This window comes from Lacerta agilis, chromosome 6, assembly GCF_009819535.1.
Source record: "Lacerta agilis isolate rLacAgi1 chromosome 6, rLacAgi1.pri, whole genome shotgun sequence".
Taxonomy (NCBI): domain Eukaryota; kingdom Metazoa; phylum Chordata; class Lepidosauria; order Squamata; family Lacertidae; genus Lacerta; species Lacerta agilis.
In genome coordinates this window covers 66,107,233-66,127,901 of record NC_046317.1, presented here as the reverse complement: position 1 = coordinate 66,127,901, position 20,669 = coordinate 66,107,233, and the positions used below count along the sequence as shown (strand labels likewise).

The following is a 20,669-nucleotide window of genomic DNA, read 5'->3' as shown; positions in this document are numbered from 1 at the left end:
GGCCATATTCTCACCAAATCCCTGCACTACTGCTGTTTTCTTCTAGAATTGCCTAGCTACAGTATTGTCTCACACCGGTTGCTGAAAAGGTGGTTTATAACTGCTGGATCTGCCACAGTAGAGGTATCCCCCAGCTCCCGGTCGTTTTTGGCAATTTTTCTTAATACCCGCCGCATAATTTTACCTGCAAAGAAATGGCAGTATAACATCAAACTGTACTCGCATTCCAAGAAAATATGATTAATGAATGGTATTTAGGCAGTTACGCAGGATTTTAGGACATGCTGTTAAAAATAGGGTATACACTTAGGATTCTTGACCCCAGATTAGTCTACAAACATAAAATACAATGAATTGAATAAAATTAATTACTTGGGAGTAAAATTCTAAGCAACTTGCCCAAAGACAATAAAATAATTTAACTGTAGGAGTTGGAAGGAACCCTAAGAGTCATCTAGTCCAATTCCCTACAATGCAGGAATCTCAACTAAAGCATCCAAGACAAATGGCCATACAACCAGAACTGAGCGGTACTATTACTTCCCTTGATGAGGGCACTAGACGTCTGTTGGTACAGCCTAGAATAGCATTAGCTTTTTTTGCTACTGCATCACACTTGTGTTAAGCTTGTGGTCTATTAAGCCCATGATGATAAACAACTTCTACCTTGCTACCTTGCCTTGGGAGTTGCTGTCCACACAATTTCCTCTAACCTATATGGACATCATCATCATCATCATCATCATCATCATCATTATTATTATTATTATTATTATTTGTACCCCACCCATCTGGCTGGGTTTCCCCACAAGCCACTACTGTCTTGTGACATACTAGAAATCCTTTCTCCCAATCAAAACAAACTCATGCCATCCCTACAGTAGAGGCAAGAGGATTTCCATGTTTTCCACAAGGCTTCCAAGACAACAGGGGCTACTAAATAGCTACTCGCAGCTTTACTAGTTTCCCCAGTCTCCACACTGTTTCCAAAAACAGAGCAGAGAATGGAAATTCAACTTGTAACAAGAACCTGTAATGTAAGGCAAGAGGTATTTACATTACCACGATCTGTGCTTCCTGCACATATACAGTAAAATCCATATCTTACCTGAACGGGTTTTGGGCAGGCCAGGTGCATTCTGAATATAATCTGGTGTTGCAATAGGTCCAATCTTTTCTCTAACTGCAAATTAAAGAATAAGGATTTTAGCTATGATAGCCTCTGGACCGTTCATGAAGCACGTGACTTGAGGAAATAAAACCCATGCAAACAGGAAGAATAGCTAAACAAGACACCAACATCCCACCCAGAAAGGAGAGAAATGGAATATCCTGGGGAAGGGGGCATGACTGGCATTCTCAATTGGAGCACACTGCAATAAGTAAGGTAAAGTACCCCTGGGACATGTAAATCCAGTCAAAAGCGGCTATGGGGTGCGACACTCATCTCACTTCAGGCCGAGGGTGCTGGCATTTGTCCACAGACAGTTTTCTGGGTTGTGTGGCCAGCATGACTAAACCGCTTCTGGCGTGACGGGCCACTGTGATGAATGCCAGAGCGCATGGAAACACCACTTACCTTCCCACCGCAGCTGTACCTATTTATCTACTTGCACTGGTATGCTTTTGAACTGCTAGTTTGGCAGGAGCTGGGACAGAGCAACGGGAGCTCACCCCGTCGCATGAATTCAAACTGCCGGACCTTCCGATTAGCAAGCCCAAGAGGCTCAGTGGTTTAGACCACAGTACCCCCCTGCTCCCTGCTACACTGCAATGCAACTTTAGCACACATAGTAGGGACAGAAACCCCTTTTCAGGAATAAGATTTGTAAATTGTAATATAAATTCTTCCTTGATTGTTTCCACTTCAATTTTGTAACCGAGGTTCTTCATTCATAGTTCCCATTGCCAATTAGAACTTATTTGTTCCTCTAAAAGGTATGCAACAGTTTTATTCTACCTGCTCTTATTTCTGACAGGAAGCAGTATTTCTCAAACCACAGGGACCCCTCCCATGCTGGCTTCTCTGCATCTGCTGTGGAACTCCAATAGGGCATGGTCTAGATCCACAGTCAGTACACAGACGGCACTAGCTCTGCCTCATGTGCCTGTTCCATCTGCAGGTGTCATCCTTAGCACACCCCAGATGTTCCTTCACAGCTGCACAGTGGAAAGTGAGATTAGTTTGTCTCTCATTATAGTCTTTCAGGGAAACTCTTCTTGATGAGTGCATGAAAAGCTTCTGAAAGGATTCTGCAGAACACAGTGTTTGAATGACAAAGGGGCTGACCGAGAGTAACTAACACCAACAGGCCTGTTTTAAAATGCAACCACTCTGGGGAAGTCTTGCTCCGCTCGTTAAAAACACATCGAATCATTTCTGTTCCCGTAAGACCTCGGTCAGATAAATTCTGCCACCCCAGAGTCCAATTTGGAAACCAACCTGTTGTGCCAATCCACCCTCCTCTACAGCAACTCTGCTGTCCAAGGGAAAGGAAGGGTTGTTGTGCATGCATTGCCACTGCAAAACCCACACCCTGTTCACGGGCCAAGCGGTCTGCCCTTATATATTCAGGTCAGGTGCCAGCTGGCAAGGAGAGCAACACGTGGGAGGCAATAAGGCCAGCAGAGATAAATTTAGCTTCTGGGACAACTAAGCAATGAACCTTTTATTTGAAAACTGTCCTGCTAGCCAGGCTGTGGGATGATGCAAGTTGTCAGGGTGGGGCTTCATCTCAGGAAGATTAGAAGGGCTGAAGAATGATCTCCAAAAGAGAAAATCTGAGCCATCAGGTAGCTTTCCTTTTGCTGAACAGGCTGGTGTAACATCCGCTCCACCAATGTGATCCTTGCTCAGCAACTGAGCACATGCTTACCATGCCTAAGGTCCAGAATTCAATACCTAGTATATCCAGTTTTAAAAGAACTGGGTAAGAAGTGAAGGAAATGTATTTTGCTGGATATCCCGGAGAGACTGCCAGTTGGACTAGATAATACCAAGGACAAAGAAAAAGCCCATCTAGCCCTGCATGCTGATCTCATAGTGGCCAACCAGATGCCCATGGGAAGCACGCAAGCAGGACCTGAACACTACGTCACTCTTCCCTCTTGTGGTTTCCAACAACTGCTATTCAGAAACACACTGCGTCTGACAGTGGAGGAGGAGAACACAACCATCAGTGGGAATAACCACTGTGCCTTATCCTTCATGATTTTTCCCCCTAATCCACTATTAAAGCCATCCAAGTTGACAGCCATCACTGCCTCTTGTGGGAGCAAATTCCATAATTTAACTACGTGTGGGGTGAAGAAGTACTTCCTTTTGTTTTCCCCGAAATCTTCCAACGTTCAGCTTCATTGGGATGTGACCAGATGGACAAAAAGTCTAACCTGGCCTAAGGTAGCTTCCTTTGTTCCACGTGCAGCATGCTACCCTGCCCCTCCTGCACCCACCTCACAAATCCAAAAGGGCTTTCTGACCCTTTTGCCAAGCGACATGTGATGGTCTACCAAGGTTACCTTGTTTCTTCAGTTCATCAACTAAGATCTTTGTGAAGTCATGACCATCCTTCAGCGTCACAAAACAGTAGAGGCACTCTCCCTTCACTGGGTGTGGGTGGCTTACTACTGCCGCCTCCGAAACCGCCAGGTGTTCCACCAAAGCTGATTCAACTTCTGCTGTACTCAGCAAGTGCCCTGCAAGCAGAAAGAAATAGGGGCTTTTTCTTAAATTAGCATTGCCACCCAGGCCTCTTCACTTTTCAAGAGGTGTTCCTCATGAAAAGCCTATTGACACCAGGCAGGCGCCTTCACTGTACGTTTTTCGGCACCTGCTGAAAATACCTTCGTTTAGGGAAGCCTATCCATGTTGACATTGGTTTTAATCTAGTTTTTAGCTTATTGGTTTTTTTATTTTAAAAAAATCTGAATATTTTACATAGTTGCTTTCAACTGTCTTTTTTCCGATAATTTCATTGTTTTATTCTTTTTGTAAACTGAAGTTTTGTTTTGAGCAATCAAGCAGCATATCAATTTTATGTAAATAAATAAGCAAGCCAAGACCCATGCTGAAGGCTAGGGCTTAAGGTAATTCTATTGGCTGAGGCCAACATGGTTATCCATTGGCATAGAATGCGTATTGCCAAAGAAATAACATCACCAAAATAAAAAAAGGAACCCTTTACACTAAAATCTTGGTCAAACTGTAAATGTTGCAAAATAGCATTCTATAAAGGTACTGTGGGAGGAAACGCAGTTTGATCCCAAGTACATTTTGTAAAACCTGAAAAACAGTCAAAAGTAGCCAATAATAGTATAGAGCAAACCATTTCTTAGTTTGGTGAGTTTGTTTTGTATTTTGTTGGGACTTCATTAGATAAAAGAGGAAACCGTGTTTTACTCTAGTCTATCTGGTTGAGAAGACTCCTTGAAGTTCCCCAAAGAGTATGCCTGCATTGATTCTGCTTCAGCGGATATGGTGCTGTGTACCATGATAAATTATAAAAACAAAAACCAGAGACATGTAAATGTTAGATATTTCAATCTCTGAAAAGATAAGAGCTTTCAAGCACCCAGATATTTGATAGTTATGGAGACTCTGTGGAACATTATGTAAGGAAACCAAAAGGTCACATTGCAGCTAATGTTATGTGCTTCCTGAAAATGCCATGATCATGCAGGAGTCACTGCCACTGTACAAACATTAAAATTCCTAAGAAAAATGGGGCAGACAAAACTATAAAGTAGAAAGAATCTCTTAAGGGGATGGGCTCAGACATTGGCTGCTTTCAGGTAAGCTTTATGCACCTGCATCAAACCCTATGATTCCACTGCACTCCATGCTTTGCACAAGGAGAAAAACAAACAAATTTTAACCATAATTTTGTATTATGTATAAACCACACAGGTGGCTATGGCTTCCAAACAAGCCAGGATTCCTTGTTGCTTTGATGACAGTGACCATAGTTCCCAGTTTGCACAAATCAGAAATCAGGCACTAACATCGAACTGCAGCTTCCTACTCTGTTTCCCCACTCACTCAAAGCAAGAGTGGGAGTAAAGAGGCTGCATGTGTGTGCTTGAAGCTCAAATTGATTTTTTTGTATTCACTGGTCTAGCCTTTTTTGGCCCAACCATCTCATTTCATCCTTGGCTGACCCTCTGTCAGCCACATGCTTTAAACAGTATTGAGGAGGAAATATAGCACGCCCCTGCTGTTCCTCCCAAAGGAGCCCAGGATGGCATATCATGTCAAAAAGGCCTACCATATCAATGGGAGAGTTTTACAGGAAACTTCAAACCTTCCACAAAGGTTTTGTTCTTACCAGAAACATTCAGCATGTCATCAATTCGACCTGTGATCCAATAATAACCATCTTTATCTCTCTTGCAGCCTGGGGGGGAAAAAACCAAACCAGCCAATTGACTATTGTAAAGTAGCCAACTAGGGGGGGAAAGCATCTAGGGAGAACTGGGGTGGGTGGGTGGGTGGGTGCACACAGCACAATGTGAACAAGTGACACTAAGTATTAAGAAACAAAAGGCAGCAAAAAAGAGTAATGTGAAAGGCAGTAGTCACACCTCATTGCCCAGAAGCCCTGCTGCCTAACTGCAAATACATGGAACCAGCAAAGATCAATGAGTGGAAAAGGAAAGGCACAATGAACCAATTCCTAAGCCCCCCACCCTATGCATTGCATATTTCAGGGCTGAACTTCAGTATCCAAATCAAATTGATGTAAATAAAGGGTGCCAAAGGGGGTTTGTTCCCCATATCCTTTGTGACTCACACACCTTCTCCCACAATTTGCTCCTAATTCCAGGGAGTCAGGCAGTGTGGACTGTGGATTTCATAAAGGGACCTTCTGCCTTTGTCACCAAGATCTGCGCATTCATTCTAGGGCTACAAATTAAAAGCTCACAAACCCCAAATACGAATCAAAGCTAGTCCATACATAGAGCTCTAAGTCCATGTTAGAAAGAGAATCCAGGTGTAAGGGCTGGAAATTAAAAAAGCTACACAAAGGAAGTATGTTCAGCCTCTTTTTTATACATCATGCTTAATCCCTTCCACATTATACAGGAAGCAAGCTTTATTGTCAATATTACAGGATTCCATGTAGAGCCTTACCATCTCCAGTCACATAGTAACCAGGGAACTTTTTGAAGTACGTGGTCTCAAACCGCTGGTGGTTTTTGTACACTGTGCGCATTATCCCAGGCCAGGGTTGCTTAAAAACCTAAAAGGAGAGGACAGATAAGAGAACATATTAAATGTGGGTTTCTTTACCATGCCCTTACATTGCACTGAGCATTTTGTCCTATGTGAAGCTGTGGCTTACTTCCAAATAATTGTTCCTCTCCGCCCACAAATGATTCAATACTGTATAATGCTATGCTCACACAAGGCATTGGGTGTTAAGTCAATGCAGTGGTGCCCCGCTAGAGGAATGCCTCGCTAGACGAACGGCATTCGCTAGCGGAAGGCTGCCCCGCAAGACGAAAAAGTCAATGGGGCTGCCTCGCAAGACGAAAAAAAAAAAATTCGGCGCGAAAACCTCCGCGATGCATTGCCGCTTCGCTAGACGAAAAATTCGCTCTACGAAGACACTCGTAGAACGAATTATTTTCGTCTAGCGGGGCACCACTGTATAGGACATTGGCTCAAATGATGGACTTTGTCCTGGGAGGCAGAGTTCAAATACCCATTCAGTCAAGTTTGCCTCTGAATACTAGTGACTGAGGATCAAGATGAGTTACACACGTCTTGCTGTGATAACTGGGTTAGACGTACCTTGGGTCTGATACAACATGTATTGTTTAGTCTTAGGATATGCCACTGATAACCGCAATTATAACATGTCATAACCCTGGAAATGTGGTCCTCCCAACTGTTCCATGCTGGAAACAAGCCAGAAACATGACAATAATCTGGCTTGTCAATGCATGTAAACTAGGGCTCGTGGTTTGTTTCTCTCTAAGCAAACCGCAACCTGAAGCTAAGTTCTGTTAGCTCACCAAGAAACAAACTACAAGCCTAAGTTCGTATGTCACCACAAGCCAGACTCAGGGATTGTTTCCTTCTCCTGCAACACTCAGGAGAGGATGAGCAAACATTAAAGTGCATTAAATAATAGTTTACTTTAAAGTGCCAGTGTTTACCTTTTTGAATTCTACACACAACATAAAATGAAACATGACATACTCCCGCCACGTTCCCCCCCCAAAAAAAAAACTTCGTCAAGTAGACCATGATCGCAGTGGGTTTAAGGAGAGCAGGAAATTTTCCTGTTCAGTTTTTTCCAGGAAACTCATGCCACAATGGCATCAATACAGCGATTCCCGATGCCCTCTACAATGTAATTATTAAATGAACATACAGAATGGTATCATCTTTCATAAATAGAAGCTGGACAGCGCCCAAGCAACCCATGCACATTCTTGGCACTTTGACTCTGCTCTGGGCAACGGTCCATTCTGCAGAAGTATTTTATGATCCTTTGCTCTTGGTGAAAGACAACTTGCAATCTCCTGTGTAAAGTCAGTTCAACTCTGATAGTTCAAGTCTTCTTCACTCCCAGAGAGAAATTTGATCTGATCAGAGCTGAACTCAAAACATATTACAATGCTGAGGTGTTGCCACACTCTGTGCTTAAACAGTTTACCCTTCCAACTTATTCTGGGGTATGTGTTTTTGCTTTAGAAAGAGCAGCCACCAAGGACTCAAATTTTGACTGAGACAGCAGCAGAAATGTGAGAAGGAGGGGCTGGACCCCTGTCCTCTGCACTGCTTTCCCAAATACCATCCCATTCCAAAGCAGCCTGAGAATTAAGCAGGTATTATTGCCACTCTGGTTACCCTATCTGCTAATGAATATGTATCTTACACATGTATTCACTAAAAGGCTAACTTTGGGGAACTAACAATACTAAGTCCAGACACAGTGGTGGTCTGGATGAGGGCCAGTGAACTGAAGCTGAATCCTGGTAAGGTGGAGGGCCTAAGATGAGTGGTGCCCAGATCCAGGAAATTGGTCAACTGCTAGTTCCAAACAGAGTTGCATTTCATCTGAAGGACCAAGTCTGTAGTCTGGGGTTACACCTGTACCCATCTTTGTCAACTGAGGCCCAAGTAGCTCAAGTGGTATGAGTTCCTCTTTCCATAAGTTTCAACAATTCCTGGATACAGATAGTGGTCACAGTTTACTGTGCACTGGTACCCTCAAGAGATTACTGGAACAATATCTATGTGGGGCTGCCCTAGGTTGCTTATTAGCGAAACCAGCATCTAACATGCAACACATTTATTAAAGTAATACCACTGGCTGCCAATACGTCACTAGGTCAAACTGAAAGTTTTATTTTGTGTGTGTGTGCATGCACACATTCTCATTCTCTCTCTCTCTCTCTCTCTCTCTCTCTCTCTCTCTCTCTCTCACACACACACACACACACACACACCTAAAGTATTAAACTTGCTTCCGAAGGGTGATGGCCACCAATTTAGATAGCTTTAACAGCATGGAGGATAAGACTATCAATGGTAATGAGCTATGACTGCTATGCTCTGCTTCCACTGTCTGAAGCTGTTAAGGAACAGATATCCCACACTTGGAACTAATGCAAAATGGGAATGACTATATGCAGACCATGAAGCTCCACACACAGATTGAATTTAGCCAGGAATAAAAACTTCACATTTTCTTACCAGATAACCTTCTGCTTCTCCTTCCAGCTCCTCCCCAGACTCGTCTAACACCGCAGGGACCACCCCAAAGAAAGGAAACGTCTGCCAAGGAATATTCATAGTATGATTGGAAGAAGTGGGAAATGCAAACTAAACCCCCAGAGAAAGCAGACATGTGGAAGGGAGAAAGGGAACTTTGGACTTGTTTTCACTATGGGCTAAGTTCTTCCATTGGTCCATTCCCATCCCCAAATAATTCACCTCAGAAGGTTCCATAACTTTTAAGATTACACCCAAAGCTTCTGGTCAGCAAATAAGTCAATTTCCAGGAAGGAAAACCTCTATTCACTTATAGCCCATCATCCCACTTTGGTTTTGCCTTAGAAAATGCTTTAAAACATGCAGGTGTGTATAAAATAATTTGCATTTATCTGCATCTTTGTGAGAGGATTATTAGTGAAACTGTTGTGCCAAAGCCCGGGGGGGGGCAAAAAGTATTGCTGCACAAACAGACGAGAACAAGCAAATCTATACTTACAGCTGAGCCTGGCTTCATTGGTATGGCAACAGGGAGAGGAGTTAACACATGGCCACCCTGCAGGATAGAAACCCAAAACAGTCACAACAATACCAGGCAGTGGAGGAAAAGCTGAGTTGTTCCAAGGCAGAGCAGGTAGCAGCAATGCATTTCCAAGCAACTACTTTTGCTAAAGAAAAACTATAGCAAATTTGTGCACAAAAAATAAAAAAAGGTGGAATTCAACTAAGTTGCTGTATATACAGAATGAGGCCTGCTTCATCCTTCCTCCGCATACCCCAAACACCCCTAAATTTACTCTGGAGGATTGGGGAACCCGCAGAACAGGTTTAGGGGGCATGCGGGGTAGGAGAAGAGAAAACCTGATTCCCACACACACATACCCTACATTTCCACTATATTGAATTCCACTCAAAAAGTGGTATTCATCTAAGTTTGATGCAGAGTAGACTCACAGAAATTAAGGGGCATTACTTAGTCAAGTTCATTTACTTCAATTAGTCTACTCTGAGTAAAACCAAGCTGAATGCCGCCCAAAACCTAGTACTTGGGAGAGCGCAGTAAAATCCAAACACCCACACAGGCAAACAGACAGATCATTTACAAAACACAAAGGGAACCAAGAACCAAATAACTCACAGTCTCTGTCTGCCAGAAGGTGTCCACTATAGGGCATCTTTCTTCGCCAACCACCCTATAGTACCATAGCCAAGCTTCTGGGTTTATGGGCTCCCCAACTGTCCCTAGGATCTTCAGGGACTTCCTGCTGTACCTGCCATAAGAAGCAGATAGGTTTTTAAAGAGAGGAAGGAAAACTCCACAAGAAAAAGAAATGGTTTGCAGTTCCAGAGCTGGCCCTTCAAGGAGAGTGCCAAAAGCCTCCTGTCAAGAGTAAACACATTAATTGGGGTAAGATTCAGACAGACCTTTTCTAGCAGTCATCAGGGCTTAAACTAAGCACCAAGATCCAGTCAAGTATATTCCCTTCCCTCTTTTCTCACTGTCACCCCCACATTGTCTTTATATCAGGGGTGCCAACTTAAATAAAATATGGGGGGCAGGTAAGCCCCACCCCTAGTAATCAGTCACATGATGCGGTTCAAGCACACCATTTAAATGGCAATGTCCATCAACTGGGGGGAAGGGCAACCTTGGCCCCTAGGAGTTGGCCCCTATGCTTCGTATCTTGAACGCTGTTCCTGAGAAAAAGGCTGGAGGAATTAGCTTTGCTCTAGGGTTTGCTTTTCTCTAGAGTGATGCATGTTTGAGATTATATATTCCCAATGCTGGAAGGTTATTAGCAAAACCACTCTCTGTTTTGCTTAAAGTCCTACTTACTTCTGGACATGTTCATCTCCATACTTCATGAGAAGGCGAATGGCAGTGGGTGCTGTGTAGAACTTGGACACCTTGTACTTGTCAATGATGCACCACATACGACCAACGTCCGGGTAAATGGGAAGCCCTTCAAACTGAGCAGAAAGCAAGTCATTTAGCATGAGAAGAAGAAACCCACCACCCCACCTGCTGCTTCGAGCAAACGGGGTGCCTATAATGCTTCTGTAGCCTAAATAAAGCTACTGAGCACAGAGGTCTTTGGGGACTACTCATGACTTGATTTGAATCAGCAAGACTGCTTGGCTCAAATCAGAAGAAGGTGCTTATGAAGAATGACAGTAAGAAGAACACAGAGGCCATGGTACTTAAGCTTAAGGCCCTCCTTTGCCCTGACCAGCAATGAACTTCAGTGCAAACATAGTTTGGGGAGCCATGGCCATCTTCAGTGACCTAGCTTGTTTAGTTGTTTCTTGCCAATGTTGCATGACAAGAGCAATACAATTCAACCTTGATCCAGGCACTCATACTTGGTTTGTGTAAGTCTGGCAAGGCTTCTAATTCCCCACACAGCTCCCACATACCACAGAACTTACTAAGACACTGGTTGCCCCATTTGCCAAAGGTCCGTATGTGAGGTAGGAATGGCCAGTTATCCATCCAATGTCAGCCGTGCACCAGTAGATGTCCTCAGGATGGTGATCAAACACATATTTAAAGGTAGTGGCAGTGAAAATCATATAACCACCTACTGTATGTACAACACCCTGAAACAAAGAAAACCAGCTGAAATTAAACGGAACATTACCAGCTTGATTTTCATTATATGAGAAAGCATACAGCAACACTGGACTCAGCTAGATTGGTAAAGAAAAAGTGATTTATATGTGTTGTATTTGCAATATAACATTGTGCCACCAGATGGCAGTGTGGAGTCCTGTTTTTCTCTACCTGTTTTCCCTGTTTAAATTTACAATACGTTTAACTGAAACACTACTTTGATGAGTCTAGATCCAGCCATTGTTTTACTCAAACAAATACATCAGTAAAACTTCAGCATGAGAGAAGGAAACATATTTTTACTGTATCATTAACCACATTATAACCATAACATTAGTTCAATCACACACAAGGGAAATCGGCATGACCATTGACCCCCTTTTACAGGGAAACATCACCATGAAGTACTTTTCTTTGCAATATTTACTTGCAGTGTCATAATTAAATGCGGAAATAGTGGCACCTATCCCAAACACAGCCGTGAGGTAACCAAATTAGTTCATGTGGTATTTTTGTAGTCATCAAACCATTGACCACATAAATTCAGTAAAGTGAGTGCTCTGTACAGCAAGCAGTGAAATAAACACATCAGAGTTTATGCGCAGACTCTTATCTCATGTGAATTTAAACAGATGTATACAAGGCTTAGGAAGCATATGTTGTTAAGAAGAAAGTCTGTAATGTGTAAGTGTGCTATGTATAGCAAAGACTAAAAAGTATTAGTCTTTCTGTGCCTCCTTCAATTATTTATACCAACTGCTGCTCAATAATCGGTGAAAAAATACATGTGGCCAGTCCTGCGCCCTGGGCATGTATTTATATACACACAATGCCACCATCCCAGAATTTCACAGTGGGCCACATGAACAGAACAAGTCAGACCACTGCTCCATCTTGCCCAATGGCATGTATTTTGACTGGCAGAAGCTAGGTGGGGTTTCTGGGCAAAGAACTTTCACAGTACCTGCTACCAGAGATCCTTTTATGGGGAGATGGGAGGGATTGAACCTGGGACCTTCTGCAGGCAAAACATTCTCTACCATTGAACTTTCCCCCTTCCAAGTAACCTAGAGCACCTGGAATACAAGAGGTCTCGTTACACTAATGTGTAATTAATGTTACAAGTATTTGTAGAGATAGGGCCCATTTCTGGTTCCAGACCAGTACTGTGAAAGCATTAAAACAGTAAGCATTTGGATCCAAAGCGTCCACACAGCAGAGTGAACAGCAAGCGAGTGTGACTTGACAAGTAAATATTAACTTTTCACTTCATGCTTTGGCACAGGATCAGAATAAAGGAAAATACCTTCGGTTTTCCAGTTGACCCACTGGTGTAGAGAATAAACAGTTCGTCTTCCGCATCACACCAGACAGGCTCACACTCCTTGCTAGAATTCTTCATAACGTTGTGCCACCAAAGGTCAACTTCTGAATTCCAAGGTATCTGAAGAAAACCACATACTGTAGTAAGAGGCACACATAATACTTAAAAGACAGCAAGATGGTAGGAAAAACCCAGCTTTGGAGCTCTTGCACTTTAATTGATTATTTTGGCTTCTAAAGCAGAACTCTACTTCACCGTTTCAGCTTTTATTCTCTTTTTTAAAGTGTTTTCCTTTCTTAATATCTGCAGAAGTACAACTACAGTGTAAACACACCATGACATCTGTTTAAATGAGCAGTTTTGACCTCCTAACCAAAACTGTGGCATCATTAGTTCAACAATCCTAGTGATTCTGCCTTAATAAAACTGATCTTATTGTTAAATGCTGTTATTTTTCCACGTTGCAAATAAAGGCTACTGAACATCTGTTAGAGCCTAAGCAATAGCTACAGGAATGTAATGCAGGAGAAAATATATTGCCAGTAATGCTGTTTATCACGTATATATAAACTTGATCTGCAAGTTCTTCACAGTCTTCCATCTATCATCACAACAACCCAGTAAGGTAGGCTACTCTTATTGGAAGGCTAAAATACAAGCTTGCCCAAGGTCAAACAAAGTCTCTGGTGTGTGTGTGTGTGTGAAACTATTAGAATTCTCTTAACCAACAGCCTTATGGATCAGGAATAATATTCACCAAGTCTGCATGCTTGGCTTTAGTGAATATGTAAGTCTATTATCAGAACAGTTGTGTGCACATCCTATATTCATATGCAACTATTAATAGTTTTTCCCAGTGTGTGTTTCCCACTGTGTGTCATATAATTATAAATCACTTCAATAATTTGTCTTCCCCTGTATGTATAACTCTATTTTCATCTTCATGTTTCATGCACAAATAATTCTTTAAAATGGGTACCATTAGGAAAGCCCCTTAATGAATTTAAACAAATTATCTCAGTGCATTTTAGAGAAGTCCTTGAATTTACGCAAGCCAGTTCAGCTTCATCTGCTGAGACCAGAGCTATCCAAACCACTTCATTTTGAATGTTCTGTGCATGTGCTGTGGACAAAAGGTGCATTATAAGAAGCAATTCAGGATTGGTAAGGAAACTCTCTCATGGCAGTCAAGAATGCCTCAGGGAAATACAAAGGTTTCTGAAATGAAGTACAACACACACTTTAACTCCTGTGCTTTCATGAGCAAAGGCCCTCACCAGTGAAGATCAGCTGATATCAACAATTTTATTCTTGCAATTTTTATATTCACCTTGGGGGCAACTGTGATGGAAAGGAGGAACATAAATATGTTTTTTTTAAAATAAAAATTTGTACATAAATAATAAATACCCAAATAAAGTAGGTTGGTGTTATGATCCCCAGAGGGGCTATGATTCTGAGACACAGTGATTTGGAAGAGCCACTTAGGGAGTTAATGGCAAAGGGATAATTAAAAATATCACACTAAGGTGGCATGCAGCAAATCCACCAGGAGTGTCCGGCATTTAATACACATGCACAGAGCCATTTTAATGTTCTCTTTATGTAAGTGAAGCATGGTTATTATATATCCATACTAAGGAGAGCAACATGAAGTTCTCCAGACACTGCTGGACTACAGCTCCCATTATCCCTGACCATGCTGGCTGGGACTGAAGGGGGTTGTAGTCCAAAATCTAGGGGGCCACCATTCACCACCCCTGGCTTCAGGCCTTTGAGAAGCCCAATGGCCTGCAGCCATTTATTCTCAGCACAGGTCTAAGTGTCTGCCTATCAGCAATCTCATCATTAACCGTTTCCTAGTTACACTTTGCTACGTGGATGGATACATTAAAAAACATTAAGTTATCCACATGGGGCCCTGTGTCATGGAGAAACTATATGCATCCATATTCTGGTGCTAAAAGTATTACTGTGGATGAAGTGCCATTTATTTATATGGGACCTAACTTCCAAAAGAACCTTTATTTGGTGCTCCAGATGAAGGTGGTTGGAGAACATTTCCCAAGGAGCTAAGCAGAAATCTCAGTACAATGAACAGCAACCAACCATTGGTGGGCAAAATGAAAACATCAAACTAGTGTCTCCTAAGCTGATAGGTGAAGTGGAACACTTTTAAAATAATAAGCATTACCCACTCCAAAGGAGCCCTCACCATGTTTCTTTATGTGTTGCTGCTGCAAGTTTCCCCATCTCAATGGGCACAACTGGATCATTCAACTGCATCCAATATGAAGAAACAGCAGAATTAGCTGTCCCCAGCAGAAGCTGATTGGAAGCAGACAAGGCTGGAGCAGTATGCCTGCAGAGATGCAGCAGGCAGCCTCCAGGTGGGTGAGTGCTTTGGGCTCACAGTATTATCTTATTTTTAATGAAAATATCCTCTATAGCATACTATCAGTTCTCTCATAACAACAGTGCACCCTAGTAGATATTAATGCAAAGGCAGTGCTTATAGAACAGTGAGTCTGGGTTCTTGAGTGTGTATCATGTAAACTGAAACTCTGCTACATAGCTCCTCTCCTGGTTACATCAAGCTTAACTATAAGATGATTTCAGTACAAAGCCAATATTGCAAACCCCACTTCGAAGCTGGCTTGAGCAAACAAAACTAATCAATACAATATAGTTTTAAAGAGTGATTAGGTGAAACAAGCATTCTTGTTGAAATGAAACAAATGCAGTGTTGTGTACCCAATTTTCATTGAATTTTAAAATCATCTTTGAAAATCCCAGTCTAGGGAGCTGATGGGTGGTGAGGTGGAGAAGAGAAACATAGTCAAAAGCCTGTTGTGGAAAGTTTGTGTAAGGCATAACAGTATTTGTGCTACCAGGAACAGGATATCCCCATGCAAATTTCTATAGGACCCTCACACCTCCTTTGCACAGCCTAATGTGCAGTGCCAAAGCTTGTAAATTTTTGGAAAGGAGCCATAAAGCCACCTTTCAGAAAAAGCAGCAGCTTACCTGTATAGCAAAGCTTCCCCCCCCCTACACTTTTAACAAAAGAACATGTGAGTTGCAATTTTTGAATAATCCCCTTCCCTGTGAAGAACAGTGATGAAAGGTTAGTATTAAAAGCTGGCGCAGCACCAGTATGTCCTGCAGCATGTATTGAAGTCTATTGAAAAAAATACTGAGCAAGTGTTTCAGTACAAATCTTTCAGTGTAGTGCTATGATATGTAAGCAGGAAAACTGCCCAGGGCAAGGGTACAAGCCCAGAATGCAAAATGTGGTTACATATCTACGCTGTCAGTCTGTGTCCGACTCACTGTCCATCTGGTGTGGGCGCAGCTGCCCTAGAGCTTGCACAGTTGGTAGGGCGTTTGGCAGGGGGTGTTTGTTCAAAGCATGATGCTCAGGCTGTGGGGCACATGCTGCTGACCAGGAGAACCTCACACTGGTTATGCGGTGGCAAACAGTAGTAACTGGCACTGCTGCATATACTAATGGATAGAGTGATAGGTTCATATTGAGGAGTATCTGCATCACACTGCCTTTGCTTAGAGGCTACACCTGGAGCCCGTATGCACTCTTTCATTCTCCGCTCAAAGACTGTATCCAAATCCTTGCTTGGAGTGCTTACAGCTTGAGAAGAGTACCCAGCAGTTAAGTTAAGCATGAAGGTTACACAAAACCATGCTCACTTTCCAAATATCAAGCAACAAGCCAATTTCCAGAAAAGACAAAACCTCTGGAAAACAATATCAAGAAATTACTAGCAATAGAATTACTAATCAAGGATTAGTAATAGAAATCTCCTTGTACAGGAACGCTGGTGGAAAAATCTGCGTTCTTGTAGAATCATTTTCGGATTAAGCTAGCAAAGAATGGGAAAGAGTAGAATAAAGGCCGGGCCCACATATCAGCCTGTTACATAAAATAGTAATCATTTGGTACAATGCTGGTGGAAGCAGAGCTGGCTCAGCTGTCAGGGTGGAAGCATGAGGTGGGCTACTTCACAAGCCCATACAGCAGCTTTAAGGTGAAGAAATGGGGTCTGAGCACAGAACTCCTGGAAGCTGCACCAAGCCATTCAGTGTGTGAACATGCTGTGCATCATGTAACCCCGTTTCAGGACCCCAGCTGTACTTATTTCCTAAGATATATCACAAGGACCCACATTCCTCCACCTCCCCTTGACATTTTCTGTTGGTTTTGTGTAAAATCCCTTTTACGTTTCATGTGAATACACAAGGAGATACTAAGAAAGTGTTAGAACTACAACAGAGTCACTGTCCCTCCCAAACAATCCCAAGCCATGGCATGTATCGCGACGCTCCCTTCCAACCCTTGGGACAGTGATGTCTATGACTAACATGCAACTGATGGAAATAGGGTTAGGAGGCCACACTGTGCCGTGCAGCGAGAGTGAGAGCCGGTAAGTGAGGAGGAGTGCTGGAAAGGGAAAGCAGAACAGAGGGGTGCCGAGAAAAAGCTTCTGCTACACAGTAAATACCTTGGGATGGACTCTCTTTGAGCTCTCAGTCTTTTTTTCCTGTTAAAAATTCACAAAGATATAAGATTTGAGAAGTGGAAGAGTTGTGCTAGGGCGCCTATACCTTTTAAAATACCATGCTGGCAAGGAAAGACATGACACAGCTGAGAGGGTGCAGATCATGGCTGCAAAAGCGCATCTTCTTGGATGCTAAAGATGAGCTGCAGAGCATGGGCTCAGGCAACGGGTCAATCCCTGACAATGCTTCTTGGCTGATTCCATTTCAGAGCTTTTCTTCCTGCATACAAGAGCCCAGGCTGGTCCTCTAGCCTGTGCCTTCCAATGCAGGATGAAGCCATGGAAAATCAGCTCTTATACTGCTAAGGTAACACAAAAAGGGCACCTGTAATAGGCTTGTAATGAACTAATGCAAAACAGCCAAAGAGAAATGGGTTTCACTCAGTGCTCTGCAGAGAGCCAGATCAATGTAAAGACCAAGAAGCTGAACAGGCATAAAAAGGGGGTAGAACAGGATTTGCCCTAGTATGAAGTGTCCTTGCTAGTTCACTAAAAAAGGAAGCAACTTTCATCAATGCAGCCACTGTTAATACGTTGCTCACCAAACAATGTGACAAAGTATTCACAGATCTGGAAAGCCCATACAGTGGCAGTAGTTTGTTACATGCCTAGTCTGGATGCAGGTTTCTAAAATAGCTGAAGCTTCTGGACCAGAACCAATGGCAGACCCACATGACTTCAATTCCAAGCACTGTTCATGCTGGGCATTACAATATATTGTAATACACAATAGCCTCTAGAGAAGGTTCACTTGGCTCTCCAACAGGATTATGGCTAAGTTGAAGTACCTCCAGCACAGAAACCAGACACCGGAAACCTCTGCACTTACAGAAGCTATCCAGAAAATATGATTCCTTCTTATTCCCCTGGTGCTGTGATAAGGGAATCTAGTTAGCACTGGGTGTTTACAAGAACAGCACAAGAGCTGGGGAGGGTAGTGGAAAGATAAACTGATTAGTTTGTAGAAGGCAAGGTGGACATTGGGTTACAACTTATTTATAAGATAAGTGGGTTGGATCCAAGCAACAGTGAAGTGCTCTGGGAAGTCTGCATGGCAAGGGAGAGTGTTACTGTGCGAATGGATTTGCAACCTGAGGCTTTTCCAGATGATAAATCAACAGTAAAAGCAGGAACTATCTCAGAGTTATGTTCAAATTAGTTCCTCTTTTTTGCAGGAATCCATGCAAACATAACAGAAAGACAGGTAACCTTGCTGTAGTACAAGATGAAGAACTTGTTGCCCTCCAGATATTGTTGGACTATTGCTCCCATCAGTCCCAGCCAGCATCGTCAATGGTCGGGGATTATGGGAGCTGCAGCCCAGAAACCTCTGGAGGGGCATGGATTCTGCACTCTTACTGTAATGGAAATACCTGTGATTCCCATCCATATTCTGCTTGTAAATACAGCTTGCATACTGCAAGTATTGATAAATTTCACAGGAAAAAAAGCCCTGGTCCAATCTAAACCTAGTTCAAGAGCATGGTGAGAAGCCCACCTACTGCTTATTTCATCGCACAGGTGACTCTCTGTTAGTGTGCTTGCTGCTCTCACAAAGACAACTTTATGCCTCAAGTTCAAAGAAAATATGCACACAAAAATGTCCTGTTTTCAGACCTTTAATTATCATTGTATCGTGGACTAAACACATGCTAGCTTTTAGATTTCTATCTGTGGTGGAAGTAACTTAATTTTGCTATGCAAGTGAGAAAAGGCCCATATGTCTTTTAGCACCATATAAGTTTTAAAGAATAAACTTTTCTAGCATGGCAGGAAACTGGGGGTGGGGAAGAGCGAGGAAGAAGTGTAACTTTGCTCCATTTTTCTGTTTTCTGCTGAAGGACCTGATGATAAGTCTCATGGTCCAGTAGTAAAGCTTGCCCAGGAAAGTAAACATTTAAAAGCACAAATCTTCGGCACCAGCGATATCACAGGCACTATCCAGTGAGTGGGTATGATTATTATACAGCCATATTGCACATAACAATCTCAATTGCAAGGCAAGGGCTATTTGGGAGAAAATGGCATTTCTTCCTGGCAATGCTAAACAGTTCTGCCTAGTTCTCTACAATGCAGGCAGAAGCATCAGGGGCAAAATAAATCTTAACTCCCGATAGCAGAATAATTAGAAACAGGCAATCATCTCTCTCAAATAAAGAAAAGCTGCTCAAGCCCTTAAACAGGTCCTTCACCCATTTACAACAGGAAACTTACCTGCACACTCTGGCAGATTCTCTTGAGAGGTGGTGACTTGCTGCTTGGCCCATCCAGCACCAGTTCTTCCCTTCCTAAATGCTTGACCACAATGCACCTTCGCAGAGGAGCATCCCTACAAGGAGAGGGAAGATGGAGTCATGAGCCCAAACTATTTTAATGGAAAATACACAAACGATTCCAAGAAGGGAGTCTATGTCAGCTGACTATGGAAGTATGAGGCAGGCTGAATAAATTATATTGATTCTACCACTAAATTGCTAAGCACTTTTTACTGTTGGGTGCATCTTCATTGGATGGATAGACCACTTTCCTATCAGTCATCTGATGTCATCATGATGTCATAAGTGGAGCTGATAAAAATCTAGCCAAACAGTCAAAAAGGGCCCCCGCCCCTGTGCCAAACCATGGGTTCCAAACACTATTCCAAACAGAATGTCTAACTCTTGTATGCAAACAATGGTTTGTCAGTTCAGACACAACACTTAACCATAGGTAAGCTTCCGTACCCATGGCTTGATGATGTCTGAACTGAGTTGTTGAAGTGGGGATATGTTTTGACTTCCTGCCCTAATTAATTGTTGACAAATATTTTGTGCTGGAAAGTCAGCAACTTCCATTTCAGAAGTAGTTAACCAGATAGGGGAGAACAAATGCTTACAGAAAGGTTATTATAGTTCTAAACAAAATGCTGTGGGGTTTATAGCGTGAGCATCTTTCAAAAGGAGTGTATTTACATGGCACATAATTTCCCCAGCTTTATTTATATCCATACCTCTGTGCCAGGGATGCTATAGTGTTTAAGACCACAACTGCATGCATTTACATTCACAAAGAAACAAATACTTTGAAAGGGAGCCTGACTTACTTGTCTTTACATTTCTGCAAGGCATCATCTGCTATCTGCTTCAGGTTAATCAGCTTATCACCTCTATAAAAGGCATCTACAAACAGTAAGCAAATCATTAAACTGGCTCACCAGAACAGCCTGCAAGCACTTGAAGGTCACAAGAAGAAAGGGATAGCTTGGTTTAAAGGAAAGGATGGAAACAACAGAATTAAGAGAAAGTTTGCTAAAGTGAAGACCAATCATGGTCACACTAAAAGCCTCTATGGTAAGGATCTGAAGTCTGTGACCCTCCAGATGATGTGGGATTCCTTCTCCTGTCAAGCACAGCCAGCATGGTCAGTAACGTAAGAATATAAGAATAGCCT

At 42.6% G+C, this 20,669-nt stretch overlaps 1 protein-coding gene across 2 annotated transcripts in view; it reads right to left on the bottom strand.

Moving 5' to 3' along the window:
- Nucleotides 1-20,669, bottom strand: part of ACSS2 (acyl-CoA synthetase short chain family member 2) — a 54,501-nt gene continuing 33,832 nt past the window's right edge. The window contains exons 6-19 of one of the 2 annotated variants that reach the window (XM_033153253.1): nt 20,323-20,398; nt 19,455-19,569; nt 17,184-17,222; nt 12,646-12,783; nt 11,156-11,326; nt 10,563-10,696; nt 9,864-9,996; nt 9,225-9,281; nt 8,708-8,788; nt 6,131-6,239; nt 5,325-5,393; nt 3,520-3,696; nt 1,109-1,183; nt 1-184 (exon numbers count right to left, since the gene is read on the bottom strand). In XM_033153253.1, coding sequence (XP_033009144.1) covers nt 57-184; nt 1,109-1,183; nt 3,520-3,696; nt 5,325-5,393; nt 6,131-6,239; nt 8,708-8,788; nt 9,225-9,281; nt 9,864-9,996; nt 10,563-10,696; nt 11,156-11,326; nt 12,646-12,783; nt 17,184-17,222; nt 19,455-19,569; nt 20,323-20,398 — 1,502 coding nt within the window. In that variant the 3' untranslated portion in view covers nt 1-56. The remainder of the gene's footprint in view (nt 185-1,108; nt 1,184-3,519; nt 3,697-5,324; nt 5,394-6,130; nt 6,240-8,707; nt 8,789-9,224; nt 9,282-9,863; nt 9,997-10,562; nt 10,697-11,155; nt 11,327-12,645; nt 12,784-17,183; nt 17,223-19,454; nt 19,570-20,322; nt 20,399-20,669) is intronic. The other variant, XM_033153254.1, reaches the window with a different exon arrangement.